General features: G+C 40.5%; 1 protein-coding gene across 5 annotated transcripts in view; it reads left to right on the top strand.

The window, feature by feature from the left end:
* The window catches only part of slc7a2 (solute carrier family 7 member 2), a 116,317-nt gene that overhangs the window by 63,832 nt on the left and 35,991 nt on the right, over positions 1-16,494 (top strand). For all 5 annotated transcript variants that reach the window (XM_059989283.1, XM_059989285.1, XM_059989282.1 and 2 more), the window contains one exon: positions 14,580-14,970. In XM_059989283.1, the coding sequence (XP_059845266.1) occupies positions 14,595-14,970 (376 nt within the window). In that variant the 5' untranslated portion in view covers positions 14,580-14,594. The remainder of the gene's footprint in view (positions 1-14,579; positions 14,971-16,494) is intronic.

Here is a 16,494-nt window from a genome sequence, read left to right on the forward strand (position 1 = left end):
GGCAAATGGAATAAGTTGGTTTTCGAGTAAGAAATAGTCAATTCTAGTGAAGGTATGGTGAACATGTGAAAAGAAAGAATAATCTCTCTCAGTAGGATGAAGGAAGTGCCATCTATTAGAGATACCAAAATTAGAGAGAAACGCTTGGATAGCTAAGGCAGATTTAGTAGGTCATCTGGTAACAGAGGACGATCGATCCAGATTAGGATCTAACCAACAGTTGAAGTTACCACCCAGTATAGGAGAGTATGAGTTTAAGTCTGGTAGTGAGGAAAAAAACATTCAGAAAAGTTAACATCATCAAAGTTGGGGGCATACAGGTTTGCTAGTACAACTTTGGTGTTATATAGTTTACCAGAAACAATAATAAAACGGCCATTTGTATAAGATATTTTATTATGGAGTTCAAACAGAATATTTGAGTTAATAAGAATGGAGACTCCCCTAGCTTTAGCGGCAAAGGATGAATGAAAATGCTGACCCGCCCACTTTGACAGAAGCCGGGAGTTATCAAAACAATGAATATGAGTTTTTTGAAGGAAAGCAATGTCAGCTTTGAGTTGTTTAATATGTGAGAATACCTTCCTCCTTTTAACAGGGTGATTCAATCCCTTTACATTCCAGCTCACAAATTTAAATGCACTAGCCATTATCAATTACTAATGCATAAAAGGCAGCAGGCATATAAAAATTCAAGCAGTACAATAGCAGTCTGGGAGCAGAAATATAAACATAGATTCGTAAAATCAAAACATAAACATGTCCTGAGCAATAAAAAAAACAATAAATACAGTGAATGATGTTGGAACTGGAAAATCCACCCTACCCACACAACTCAAAACTAGACGGCTACCAAAAAAAAGCAGCTAGCTCTACCAAAAAAATTAACCCAAATATAACTTCCAGATCTGTGTCATTAACAGCGGTTCCGTATAAATATTATAGCAAATAGTAACTAGTTTATGCACTAGAAAACATAGCTACAAATTGGAACAACTTCTGTAGAAATATAAAACTTAATACAGAGAGAATCGGAAGAAAACCAAAACTAACCTACCTGTGAAAAATTATGGAAGAATAAAGGAAGAAAAAGGAAAGAAAAAAGAAGGGAAAAAAAGGGAGGAAGGGGGAAATTATAGATTCAGGAAGAGTACTTATCAACCATTTACAGAGGGAAAAAAAATCAAAAATTAAAAAAAGTGGAAAAAAATAATAAATAAAAATAATAATAAAATAATCAGCAGTTAAACTGTGAACCAACAAAGCATATTGCAAAGCATATCTCTTGGTCTGTGTTTTTTTAACTTCAGATTACAATTTACAGTAAAAACTGAAGCCTGGTTCTTGTTTGAATTAATACTTGCTGTATTCGTATAGCTCCACGATACTTCTAACAATGTGTTCTTGGCTATACTGATACTGTTCCTTGGTGATGTCCAGATTCTGTCAGTTCAGGTGCCAATGGATGCTACATGAATAATGTTTAACAACCTTTAGCTATTCCTAGCATCAGGCACACAACTGTATTGTGTGGCAGAAGAGCCTTGTCCAATGTGTCATTCATGTAAATCTACTTGGATAAGAGTATTTTGTGTGATTAGAGCCTGAAATCAAGTGGAATGTTATCCAATGTTTGAGTATTTGGATTTTATACACATCAACTATTTCCTGCTCCTCCATTGCCTTATTGTTCTTTCTCAGTTATGATTTATTTCTCTTTTATTGAAGTAACTATACAAACGCTTTATGATCTTCTCATGTGCATTGTGAAACCATCCTGAAGTTCGCAAGGTCTGTTACAGCTTCACATTTGAGATTATCAGCAACTGAAAATAAAATTGTGGTTGGGTGCAAAATATATATAAATGACTTAGACTATCATAAGTTAGTAGGTTTGCAGGGGACATAAATATTGGTAGTGTTGCGGAGAGTGGACAAAGGCCATCAAAGAATACAGCTGAATTACTTGCGTTTATGGGTGGAAAAGTGGCAAATGAAGTTTAATCTGGACAACTCAACTTTTATATTTGGGAGGTCAAATTTAAGGGGGGAAAGTATAGAGATTATGGCAGAAGATTTAACATCGTTGATGTACAGCAAGATTTTTGTGTCTAAGCCCAAAGCTCCCTGAAAGTGACAGAACCTGTAGATAGAATGGTAAAGGGGGTATATGGCACTTGACTTCATCACAAGTGACGCAATGTGTGTTGGGATGTAATGATGCAGGTGTGTAAAATTTTGGTTAGGCTGTACTTGGCTGTCCCATTACAGGAAGAACATGAAGGCTGTGCAGAGGATGTAGAAGAAAGTTTGCTGCCTGGATTAGAGGGCATCAGTAATAAGGAGAGATCGGATGAAATTGGGCTGCTTCCCCTGGGATGTTGGAGGTTGATGGGAGACCCAATAGGTGTTTATACAAAGTCTTGAGAAGTGTTGTTAAGTTAGAACGGTAGAAATTCCCCACCCCCAGGTCCCAAATGTTGAATACTAGAGCGTATCAGTTTAAGGTGAGTGGGGGAAAGTTTTAAAAAGGATTGTTGTTGCATACACAGTGCATAGTAAGTGCCTGGAATGAGCTGCCAGGGGTGATGGTGGAGGCAGTTACAATGGTGGTGTTCAAGAACCTTTTAAATAGTTGTATTAATATGCAGGGAATGGAAGGATTAGGATCATGGGGAGGCAGAAGGGATTAGTTTAATTTTGCATCATGCTTGCACAAACATCATGCACTGAAGGGCTGTTCTTATGCTGTACTGTTCTGTGTTTTATGTTTAATCATAGAGCAGTAAAGAGCTTAAAGTGAAGAATGAATCTATTAAATCTCTTCCAGTTCATTGAAATTGTAACCCATTTAATCAATTTTCATATATTCTTTCTTTCATCAAGCATATTTGCAATTCTCTCCACCACAAAAAAATACATTGAAAATCCAAACCACTGATGCAAAGATATTTTTATTTACATTGCCTCTTTGTCACTTGCCTTAAAATGGTTCTCCAGTTATCAAATATTCGACTATTTGAAATATTTACTTATTTATTGAAACTAAACCATTCAGGATTGTAAATGTATTTACCAGAAGACCTCTTAGCCTTGCCACCTTAACAAAAACAGATTTTTCAGTCCTTTTACATCAATGAACAGGATGCTGTTCATTGACTATAGCTCAGTATTTAACACCATCATTTCTGCAGTCCTGATCGAAAAGCTACAGAACCTGGGTCTCTGTACTTCCCTCCAATTGGATCTTTGGCATCCTAATCGGAAATCCACAATCTGTGCAGATGGGTAATAATACCTCCTCCTTGCTGACAGTCAATATTAGCGGACCTCAGAGGTGTGTGCTTAGCCCACTGCTCTGCTCTCTCTATGCTCAGGACAGCATGACTAGGCATTGCTCAAATACCATCTGTAAATTTGCTGATGATACAACTACTGGTAGAATCTCAGATGGAGATGAGGGCTCAAGATATACCAGCTAGTTGAGTGGTGTCGCAGCAACAACCCTGCGCTTGACGTCAGTAAGAGCAGAGGACTGATTATGGACCAGGAGGGGTAAGACGAGGAAACATGAACCAGTCCTCAGAGGGATCAGAAGTGGAGAGAGTGAGCATTTTCACGTTCCTGGGTATCAATATATGAGGATCTAACCTGGCTCCAACATATCAAATGCAGCTATGAGGAAGGCAAGACAGCAGCTATATTTCATTAGAAGTTTGAGGAGATTTGATTTGTCTCCTAAAACACTCAAAACCTCTACAAATGTACTGTGGAGAACATTCTGACAGGCTGCATCACTGTCTGTTATGGGGGGTGGGGGGCTACTGTACAGGATTCAAAGAAGCTACAGGAAGCTGTAAAATTAGTCAGCTCCATCATTAGTAGTAATCTCTGTAGTATCAAAGACATCAGGAGCAGTGGGTGGCATCCATTATTAAGGAGGCCCATCACCCAGGACATGCCCTCTTCTCATTGTTACCATCAGGAAGGAGGTAGAGAAGCCTGAAGGCACACACTCAGTGATTCTTTCCCTGTGTCATACTATTCCTAAATGGACATTGAACCCTTAAACACTAACTCACTTATTTTTTATTATTTCTGTTTTTGCACTATTTTTAATTTAACCATTTTGATATCCATATAATACATTTATTTACCTATTTATACTTTCTGTATTAATTTGTATTGCTACCACAAAGTCCACAAATTTCACGACATATGCTGCTGATATTAATTCTCTTTCTGATTCAAGTCCCAGTCTTGGAAATGCATTGGCTCCATGTGGCCCCAGAAATATATCACGTCGTCAATGTTTTATTGTGTTTGTGACCCAACATTTTATTTACTTGCAAGTCCTCTAAGGGCCAGTTGCAAACCTGTTGCAACCAGTTGGCTGGAATGGATAAAAATATCCAGTCTTGGTATGAGACGGCTAAAAATGGTATAGCATAATCATAAGGATCTTGCAAAGTCCTGGTGATTGCTGATAAAGTTACTTGTATTTGTGTACACTGTTTTTCTGTTGAACTACGTGCTGAGTGTTGGAATTCTGTGGCACTAGTTGAAACCATTGGGGGGGGGGGGGGGGAAGAAAGCTTAGTTTTTTTGTGTTCTTCAAGTCCTGGCCTCAATAATCTACACTGAGTAGGTCAGTTCAATTTATTTGGTAAGTAATAGTCGATACTTTGTCCTTCTGATTTTCACCTTCCCAGTAATCAATGACTTCTATTTTGTGAGTTTATAATCAAGATGAGCCTGCAAAAATTTTTCTTCAGAACAATCTCCATGGATCGTTCAGATATTCAGTACTGTACAATGCATTTATTGAAAGTATGTGCTTAATTAAATCTCTATTTTGTATAGAATGCTTCATTAAAATGAAAGTGGGACTTCAAGACCCTGAAACCCTGCTCAGGAGTCCTATTTTCTTTTGCTGTTGCTTTGAGGCCCCTGTGTTTTCTTGTCAAAGAACTTGTAGTTGTTTGAAGTAAAATTGATTGCGGAGTGACCAATTGCAGACAGGTGCTGTTGGTTATTTAATCCTTAAAACAAACCCATAACAGGATATTTTGACCAGTATAAATAGTTTGCATGGAAATATTGAATTGGATATGATGGAAGAAGAGTCAAGACGCTGCGTGTTTCAGAAACAGTTCACTGCTGCCATTAATTGGTGGGGGTGAAGGGGGCTGGGGAGTTGTTGGTAAACATAATAAGTGTCGTAGTGATCAGGTGATGGTGCTGTGTAGAAGAAATGTCATGAAACCAGAGTGCCAAGAAAACACACATTACAGCAGCTATTGAGGGAATTAAGAGTTGTTTCCAGTATCAGTATCTCGCGGGGAGGGGGATGGGAATCGCTACTTTTAAACCTCAATCAAAAAACAAAGATAATGAGCAACATTAGCCATCTGCATTGTGGGAGCCCCTGCCTCAGTTGCACTCAGTGGGAATGTTGTAAATATTAGTGAAGCAAATGCACAAACCTGAGTCAAAGTAAACCCATCTGTCTTCAGTACTTGAATATTTTTCAAATGAAAATACTCTTTGCATACATTTAAAATATAATTTCTGTTGATGGTAAATGTATTTAAGCATATGTGCACTTTCTTTCAGAAGTGGTTTCTATAATACCCAAATTGACTTGCTTTTGAATGGGCACATTATCTGCAAAATGCTTCGCCCCACTCAGAAATCTCGGGTGAGCTTGTGAGAATAGGAGATGTACCTTCTCTCTTATAGCTACCTTTTTAAGTGTTAACTGCATTGTAGAGTGAGCATGGAAGGCAAGGAGGCCCATTCCAATTCTTACTGTCCATTTGGAATTAAGATATTCTCAAAGTAACTGAGAAATTTAACAAAAATTGGAAGCAGAAGTCATTGAAGGTTTCTTGGTGGCAATTAGACTTTCTTCTGTTTCAAAAACCTGGCTTTGTGTGGTGCCATATTCTGGTGAGTTAAGTGTGTATAATCATTTCAAAATAAACAGGCCATTTCTCTGTGACCATTTACCTCTGCCTAGAGATGACTAATCTAATTTCTAATCACTTGTCTATTGTTAAAATAAACTAATCTGCAGATAAACTATTCATTCGATAGCAAAGGTTGGACTGAGTCATCAGTGTATTAAAAACATCATGGGCTTTAGTACATTGATAACTCAGTTGATTGGGTTAAGTCATAGTCTTGGACAAGTTGGGCCATCCTTGCACACTGGAGGCGAGAACAATAGTCGGGTGAGCATCATAATAAGAACTTGCTGATCCTTTATTAAAATCTTAAGTCCTGAGAGTGACCAGCTTGATTTAACAGACATGATACAACTTGGTCTGGTATCTTTTGCTGTGTTTCAAACGGGGTGATGCATTTAAAATGACATCATGTCATGTATACCTGTCAGACCTGTATACATTGTTTAAGGAAGATCTCTTTAATTTCCAGATTGGCATCAATTGATGCAGAAATGGTTATCCCTCATTTTACTCTCCGTGAAGTTGGCCTTCAATTATACAATGGAAAACCGGTTATGCAGTTTATCTTTAAGCTGATATTTTTTTGGAGTGGGTACTGCTTATTGGAGTATGGCACTTTCTCACCAGATCCTTTAATAATATGATAAGGTTTGAAGATGACATCAAAATTGGTTGTAGAACTGCCAGTGAAGAAGGTTGTCTAAGGTCACAGCAAGATCTAGACCAACTGCAAAATAGAGCAAAAGAATGGCAGGTGGAATTTAACTGGGACAAGTGTGACGTGAACGGCAAGTCCCTAGGGTGTGTTGTATCTAGTGAGAATGAGTAGTGCCAGTGCATAGTTAGTTGAAAATGGTGACACAATTACAGGGTGGTGAAGAAGGCATACGTGTTTGCTTTCAGCCATGAGGGTTTTCAGTACAGGACCACCATGTTATGGTTGCTCAAGACTTTGGTCAGACAACACTTGGAGTATTGTGTGCATTTCCTAGTTGTTGTGCTGCAAGAAGGAAATGATTAACCTCAAGAAAGTGCAGAAAAGATCCATAAGGATGTCACCAGGACTGGAGGCTTGAGATACGAGGAGAGGATACTGGGACTGATTAACCTAGAGCAAAGGAGACTGAGAAGTGGCATTGTTGTAACGTGAGCTAAGTCACCAGAGGGATATTGAAGCCAGTGGATACAGAAGTTTTATTTGACAAAATGAGACACTCTTGAAGGAAGAGGCGTGTTTGACCCAATATTACATATGCTAAAGATCAATGGTAACAGCAGGACAATCCTGTAGTTACAATGCTTCCTTTGAGTTACATTTTTTCCACACACCACCTTCCTTGCACCCTCACTCCAGGCACCCAAAATCAGCATTGCCTCATTTTCAGTCAACTGGTGTCCACAGCTCCAGGAAAGCTATTGTTCAGGGCTGCATTTTACATTTAATCTACAATCCATGTTCACGTCTGGAGAATGGCTGCTACTGAACTTAATGTTTATTATGTAACCTAACTATATTTTAAAAGATTACTTTTTTAGTAATGAGAAATATAGGTTAGTCGGCCTGTTCCCAGGGTAGGGGAGTCTAAAACTAGAGGGCAGAGTGGGAGGGGGAATATTTTTTAAAAAGACCTGAGGGACAAGTTCTTCATATGGACTGTGGGTAAGTGGAAAGAGCTGCTAGAAGTGGTAGAAGTAGACACAGTTGGTTCAGGTATATGGATAAATGAAATTAGTTTATTATTGTCACATGTCCATTGAAGAGGAGAATTGTCTTGCGCACTGTTTATAAAGATCAAATCATTATACAGTGCATTGAGGTAGGACAAAGTAAAACAATAACAATGCAGAATAAAGTTTTAACACCTACAATGAATGTAAACAATAAACTGCAAGATCATTGAGGTAGATTTGAGGTCAAGCATCCATCTTATTGTGCTAGGTTTTTGGTATCTATTGCACATTTAACAGCAGGATAGAAGCTCTGTTTCTCTCCACGTGGCTCCTGCTGAATGTGCTTTTTCCAGCGGACGGAGTGTAGGTGCTCGGTGAAGTGGTGTCCCGATCTACTTTGGGTCTCACTGATGTACAGGAGCCCACACCGGGAGCACCAGATGCAGTATACAACCCCAGCAGACTCTCAGGTGAAGTGTTGCCTCGCCTAGAAGGACTGTTTGGGGCCCTGAATGGTAGTGAGGGTGAGGGTGTAGGGGCAGGTGTAGCACTTGTTCCATTTGCAAGGGTAAGTGTCAGGAGGGACAAATGGACAAGTGAGTCATTTTGGGATTGATCCCTGCAGAAAGTGGGCAGGGGGGGGTTGAGGGGAGGAAAGATGTGTTTGGTGGTGGGATCCTGTTGGAGAGGGTGGAAGTTTTGGAGAATTTTGTGCTGGGTGCAGAGTCTGGTGGGTTGGTAGGTGGGGACAAGAGGAACCCTGTCCCTGGTAGGTTGTTGGGAGGATAGGGTGAGAGCAGAAATGCATGAAATGGAAATGCAATTGAGAGCAGGAAGGAAAACCCCTTTCTTTGAAGAAGGAGGACATCACCTTTGTTGAAAGAAAAGCCTCATCCTGAGAGCAGATGCAATGGAAACATAGGAATTGAGAGAAGGGGGTGGCATTTTTACAAGTAGGGTGGGAGGAGGTATTGTCCAGGTATCTGTGGGTTTGTAATAGGTATCAGTAGCTGACCTGTCTCCGGAGATGGAGACATCAAGATAGGGGAGCAAAGTGTCATAAATGGACTAAGTAAATTTGAGGGCAGGGTGGAAGTTGGACCCAAAGTTGATTAAGTCAATGAATTCCGTTTGGGTGCAGGAAGCAGCACTGACGTAGTGTAGGAAAAGTGCAGGATGGTCGCCAGTGTAGCCTTGGAACATGCGCTGTTCCACATAGCTGACAAACGGGCAGGCATGGCTGGGACCCAAGCGAATGCCCATGGTTACACCTTTTGTTTGAAGGAAGTGGGAGATGCCAAAGGAGAAATTATTAAGCATGAAGACAAGTTCTGCTAGGCGAAGGAGAGTGGTAGTGGAGGGGAACTGTTGGGTTTGGTGCCCAGAAAGAAACATGGCGTTGAGGCCTTCCTGGTGAGGGGTGGAGGTGTGTGGGTACTGGACATCCATAGTAAAAATAAGATGATGCAGGCCAGGGAACTTGTAATCCTTAAGGATCAAGAACTGAGGTGTCACGGATGTAGGTAAGAAGGGACTGAATTAGGGGGGTTATATAGTTCAGGTATGCAGATACGGGTTGAGTGGGTCTACCTGGACAAGGGGGTTTGTGGATCTTGGATAGATGTAGAGACATGGCTTGCGGAAACAATGAGGTTGGTGGCAGCGGATGTGAGATCCCCAGAGTCAGTAAGGTTGGTGATACTGTGGGAGACAATGGCCTGGTGTTTCTTAGTGGGGTTCTGTTCGAGGGGTAAGTAAGAGGAGGTTTCTGCGAGTCGGTGCTGTGCCTCAGCAAGGTAGAGGTCAGTACGCCAGACTACTACAGCATCCCATTATCTGTGGGTTTGATGGTGAGGTTAGGACTGGTGCAGAGGGAGAGGAGAGCTGAGCATTCAGGAGTGAGGTTAGAATTGGAGAGAGGAGTGTTAAACTCTAGACGGTCAATGTCCCATTGGCATTTGGCAATGAAAAGGTCTAGACCAGGCAGAAGACCAAGGCAGGGTGTCCTGGAAGAGGAGAAGGGTTGAAGATGGGGGAAGGGGTCATTGGTTTGAGGTGGAGAGTCCTTGCCAAAGAAATGGGCTCGGAGACAGATAGCGGAAGAAGAGCTCAGCATCTTAGTGGGCGCAGAACTCATTGGGCTGTGGGTTCAGGGAGACAAAGGTGAGGCTAAAGACAGAACGTTCTGCCTCAGAGATGGGAAGGTCCGAGGGGATGGTGAAAACCTGGGATCGGATGGGGGAAGAGGGTTGGTAGTGTCAGAGAAGGTAGTTTGAGGTTTTCAGGGGTCGCGGGGTGGGAAGGGGATGAAGTCTCCAAGGGTACAAGAGTTGGTGGTGGGACCTGAGAGAGACAGGATTAGAGTGTTGGTGGGGGAAGGGGAGATGGCGGTTCCAGCAGCAGTATGTGAAGACCCAGCCTGGAGATCAAGGCTGGAGTCAGAGTTAGAGGTTGCGTAATCGGCACTTTGGAGGTGTCCGAGGACGTTGGAACCCTCATTGATGGCTCTTCCCTCACTACCATTCAGGGCCCCAAACAGTCTTTCCAGGTGAGACGACACTTCACCTGTGAGTCTCTCGGGGTCATATACCATGTCAGGTCCTCCCAGTGTGGCCTCCTGTATATCAGTGAGACCTGACTTAGATTGGGAGATCACTTCACTGAGCAGCTACACTCCATCTGCTAGAAAAAGTGGGATCTCCTAGTGGTCATCCATTTTAACTCCACTTCCCACTCCCATTAAGATGTGTCTATCCATGGCCTCATCCACTATTGTGTTGAGGCCACACACGGTGGAGGAACAATACCTTGTATTCCGGCTGGGTAGCCTCCAACCAGATGGCATGAACATTGATTTCTCAGACTTCTGATAATGCTGTTTTTCTTCCCTGCCCCCCACCACTTCACCATTCCCCATCCTGCTTTTCTCCCTCTCAACTTGTCTCCTTACCTGCCCATCACTTCCCTCTGGTGCTCCTCCCCCTTCTCCAGTCCTGTATCTCTTTCCCCAATCAACTTCCCAGCTCTTTACTTCACCCATCCCCCTCCAGGTTTTGCCTATCATCTTTTATGGCATGACAGGTTAGCATAATGCTTTACAGCATCAGTGATTTGGGGTTGAATTCCACTGCTGTCTGTAAGGAGTTTGTATGTTCTCCCTGTGATCAGGTACGTGGGATTTCCTCCCACATACCTTCCAAAGATGATACGATGTGAGCATGCTGTGTTGGCACTTGAAACGTCCCTGGAACATTCCCAGATGGTGTTGGTCATTGATGTAAATGATGCATTTCATTGTACATGTGACGAGGCTAATCTCTCAATCTGTCTCTGTACAAACAGGATTTTGGTTTAACTTCTCCACAACTATACAGCACTTCTTCATTTTTCCTCTGGAGCATTGGCCCGCTTTCATTAGTTGAAGACACCAGTGTGGGACTCAAACCCACGATCTTGTATCCAGATATCAGATTTGAAAAAGTTTGCAGGAACATAATCGCTTTATTTTTACAGATTTATTTATTTTTTGGCAGCCCAGCACATTGCACAGACAGAGCAACCTACGTACTTCCAAAGCTAAATATTTAACTTGCTTTCGAGCATGCTAGATAACATTTTGGTTCTGTAATATGCCAGCTGAAATAAATTGTTTGGGCTCGTACTGCTATTGACTGGTGATATTTTTTCCAGTGACTTGGAACAATTAGCTTTCACAGTTGACTTGGGTGCTACAATGTACTTGTAATGAGGTGTGCTAACTATTCTAGTTTGATGCCAACATTAGATTTTTATTGCTTTGTTTTGTTTCTTAGCTTAGTCACTTGATGACAATGATCTTTTAACAGAATATGACTTCTTGAATATCTGCACTATTTTGCCCACATATAACTTGATGTGTACATGGATAGAGTCCGCAACAAGGTTGCGTGCGAATGCTTTTTTTTCTTGTTGATCGTCTTTTAGCTTCCATCACATCCATTTAAGTAGACTCGTGCATGCCGGTGGCTTTGCAGGAATATCTGGTGAATAGTTGGTCTAGATGTGTCAGCCATAGAACCATAGAACACCACAGAACAGAGAACAATCCATTTGGCCCTTCTAGTCAGTGCTGACACTTTATTTCGCTAGTTCCATTGACCTGAACCCAGTCCATAACCCTCTAGACCTCTCCTATCCATGTATCTATCCAATTTATTCTTTAAACCTAAGAGTGAGCCCGTATTTACCACATCAGATAGCAGCTTGTTCCACACTCCCACCACTGAGTGAAGAAAATCCCCCTACTGTTCCCCCTAAACCTTTCACCCTAAAGCCATGTCCTCTGGTGCTTATCTCTCCTAATCTAAGTGGAAAGAGCCTACTCGCATTTACTCTTGTCTATAACCTTCATAATTTTGTAAACTCTATCAAATCCCCCCCCCCGCCATTCTTCTACACTCCAAGGAATAAAGTCCTAACCTGTTTTCCTGTAACTCAACTCCTGAAGACCCAGCAACATCCTAGGAAATCTTCTCTGCACTCTTTCAATCTTACTGATATCCTTCCTATAGTTAGGTGACCAGAACTGCGCACAATACTCCAAATTTGACCTCACCAATGTCTTATACAACATCACCATAACATCCCAACTCCTGTACTCCATACATTGATTTATGAATGCCAGGATGCCAAAAGCCTTCTTTATAACCCTGTCTACCTGTGATGCCACTTTCAGTGAACTGTGTATCTGAACTCCCAGATCCCTTTGTTCCTCCACACTTCTCAGTGCCCTACCATTTACTGTGTATGTCCTACCTTGATTTGTCCTTCCAAAATGCAACACCTCACACTAGTCTGCATTAAATTCCATCTGCTATTTTCTGGCCCATTTTTCCAGTTGGTCCAGAGCCCTCTGCAAGCTTTGAAAGCCTTCCTCACTGTCTACAATTCCTCCAATCTTAGTGTCATCAGCAAACTTGCTGATCCAATTTACCACATTATCATCCAGATCACCGATATAGACAACAAACAACAACGGTCCCAGCACAGATCCCTGAGGCACACCACGAATCACAGGCCTCCAGTCTGAGAAGTAATCATCCACTACCACTCTGTCTTCTCCCACACAGCCAATTTCAAATCCAATTTACAGCCTCTCCATGGATACCTAGTGTCTGAACCTTCTGAACTAACCTCCCATGTGGGACCTTATCAACTTTCTTACTAAAGTCTATGTATACAACATCCACAACCTTTCCTTCATCTATTTTTGTGGTAACCTCTTTGTGCTTAACGAATCTTGTAGAGTTTCTCAATCTACCACGCACAAAGCCATGCTGACTATCCTTAATCAGCCCTTGGCTGTCCAAATACTTATATATCTGATCTCTCAGAACACCTTCCAATAATTTACCTACTTCTGATGTCAGGTTCACTGGCCTGTAATTACCTGGTGTACTTTTGGAACCTTTTTTAAACAACGGAACATTTGCATGTAGTTGGTTGAAATGGTTCGGCTATTTTGGATAAACTTGATGAGCTATCGGGGCTCAGATTTTAGCCACTAGACTATACTAAGTTAAAGAACAGATTGCCAAACTTTATAATGGGCCTCTGTGTACACTGTTGTGGTTGTTTGGAAAAGAAAAGATCATTTGTGATTTCTGCCTCATTTTTTTTGGTAACTTCTGTTGAGTATGTAAAGACAGTGCAGAGCACAGAATTGATTTATTGAAGTTAATGAATAGTTTGTTGGCATTGATTGACCAAATTTTGTGTGGATTGTAGAGAAATGTTCTGCCAGTCAAGAGGTGTATTGCCATTGCTTTCTCAGAGCCTGGTTAAGAATTGTCTTGTTAGTCATGCCCACATGCTACAAATAAAATCAGCATACCTCGTATCGCCTTAAAACAAACCTGTTCAAAAATATTTTGTGTAACTTATGTCGGGTCTACAGCCCATTTAGTCCAACTGGTTTCAGCAGGCAGTTGTTTCACATGAGCCTCCTTAATCCCATGCATTTCTGCTTGAGAGAAAGGTTAAACATAAATAGAACACATTTGATGAATTAGCTGTAATATGTAGTGTTTAACATCACAATAAAGAGAAGTGCACAGTGTGATGATAGCATGTTCTGCAATCTCATCACTGGCCAAAAATTTTCCTTTTGGAAAAGCTTACTGGATTTATTTGTAACTGTATTTTTCCCATAGTCCTGTTTCAGTGGTAGGCAAACTGCAGGTCAGGATTATCTGGGAGGGTGGAGTTAAAGCGTAGCATGACCAGTCTCTCAACAAATCTTAAAAATTGAAATAGTGAAAAGTGTTAAAGTATTGTTAGTAATATTAAATTAAAAATAACAAACAATTAAATATTTAAATAATGTACAAAAACATCAAAACACATGTTAATCAACTAGTGCTATTTCTGTATCAGGTAAATCCTGATACAACACACACAAATGCTGGAGAAGTTCAGCAGGTCAGGCAGCAACTATGGAGGGAAATAAATAGTTGTCATTAAGGGCCAAGACTAGTCCTAATGTAGAGGCTCAGCCCAAAAACATTTTTTCCCGCCATGGATGTTGCCTGGCCTGCTGAGTTACCACACAAAGGCTGGAGATTGCTCAATATTTCCAGCATTTGCAGAGGTTTCTGCCACTGAAATCCTGGCACAAAAAGCTTTGAACAGGTTCCTATGTAGATAATGGGATCTGATGTAATTTTGCTGGCAGTGTTTTATCAATGTTTGTTGAGCAAGGTTGTTGAAATTATTTGTGATTAACAATAACTAAGTTTGAAATATAGTGGTGTGATCATCCATAAAATGTGAATTAAGTTCTTGAGCAGTATTTATTTATGAAGACTAATTAATGAAACCTTATTTCATGTAAAAGGAATTAAAGAACCAGATATGTTTGCCTATCTATCAGTTCTAAAATATTTTTCTTTGTTTCAGCTATCCTCTTCAAAGATGATACGTTGTGGCTCAATCCTGGCCTTCTCTCGATGTTTGGTTCGTAGAAAGATTATAAGCCAGAGTGGCCTTGAAGAATCCAAGCTATGCCGTTGTTTGACCACTGTAGACTTGATAGCACTGGGAGTTGGCAGCACTCTTGGTGCAGGTGTTTATGTTTTAGCTGGTGAGGTCGCAAAATGGGATTCTGGGCCCAGCATTATCATCTCTTTCCTAATTGCTGCATTGGCTTCGGTGATGGCAGGTCTCTGCTATGCAGAGTTTGGAGCTCGTGTTCCAAAGACTGGTTCTGCATATTTATACAGTTATGTGACTGTTGGTGAACTCTGTGCATTCATCACAGGCTGGAATTTGATTCTTTCTTATGTCATTGGTAAGTGTTTTTACATATTATAAATTAGATTCTATTTTTCATTTCTAAAACTTGGATTTTTTTGTTTTGCTGAAAAGTGCAGTAGAATGATATGCTTTTTTAAAAAAAAACACAACTGTTTTGGACCAGGAAAGATGAACCATTCATTTTTTTTATATAGACTAGTTGGCAAAGCATTATTGTAATCATTGCTTGTGTTCCTCTGTTGGTTATGTTGATTGTCTGACAATCCATAGTTCATAATTCCACTGTTGTAAGATCTGTAGAATCCCTGCTTCCTCAACACTACCTACCCATCCAGCAATCTTTGTATTATCTCCAAATGTGGCCACAAAGCCATCAGTTTGTCATCCAAATAGTTGTAAAAAGAAGCTGACCCAATACTGACCCCTATAGAACACCAGTCATCACCAGCAGCCAACCAGAATAGGCCTTTATTCTGGCTGTTTGTCTTCTGCGAGTCAATCTTCTATTCATACCGGTGTTTTCCTTTTGCATTTGTTAGCCATATATTCTTTATTATTAAGGCAATGTTCCTATCTGGAACAGATTACAATGAATTTCTGAATTCAGTGGATTCCAGTTAATTAGGCCATTGGTTAATTGGGACAGCCACTTATTCAGGACAACTCTTAAAGAACAAAAGCTAATTGAGAAAATAGCTGGGATTCCCTTTGTTTATTTAGGGACATTATCCTGCTTAATTAGGACAGGAGAATTATGCTGATTAGTTTCTAACTAGTGTCAGTCTCCTGTGTTTGCATGACCATTAGACACTGCACTGTGCTTATAGTGAACAGCTTTTAAATAGTGCCAGTTTTGTGTGTGTGTGTTTTCAAAAGGCAGTGATTTTTGTCACTGATTAAGGTTAGGAACTACCAAGAATATGGCAGTATTGACAACCATCTTGAATGTTACAATGAAGACTTGGAGGATGCATTAATTGAAAGCACTGTAAAAAGGCAGTCCATTGTCTGCACTAGGTGTTTGTGCTAATTTTCTTCATTTAGAAGAACAATCAGAAGAACACAGCAGTATACACAGGATGAATTCCTCTGGTAGCTATTGGGAACTAACAGCTTTATAGTACTGTAGTAGTATTGGTAGTGTTCTGATTTGTTATGTATTTCATTTAATACATAATTTGTTACTCAGTTAAATGGTAGTTTCTTTTTTATACCTTTTTAACTATTCCCTTGAAAATTTGCTAATTTGGACAGTCACTTAATTGTGCTAAAATGTACTGGTCCCAATGTGTCTCAATTAACTGGAATCCATTGTATTTGGTATTTTCATCATGATTATGAAAGGTAAACTTTTACAATACATTTAACTGGAAATCTAACTGGTCAGTCATACAGATGCAAGAGCATGTCAGAACTCAGACATTCTGTGGCAAATAATTCGCCTTTTGACATCCCAAATGTTTTCACTGTCTACAAGACACAGGAACTTGATGGCATCATCTTTATGTACCTGAACGAATGCACCTTCAATAACACTTAAGAATCTTAAGGTATCCAA

Source organism: Hypanus sabinus, chromosome 14 (genome assembly GCF_030144855.1).
Source record: "Hypanus sabinus isolate sHypSab1 chromosome 14, sHypSab1.hap1, whole genome shotgun sequence".
In the NCBI taxonomy this organism is placed as follows: domain Eukaryota; kingdom Metazoa; phylum Chordata; class Chondrichthyes; order Myliobatiformes; family Dasyatidae; genus Hypanus; species Hypanus sabinus.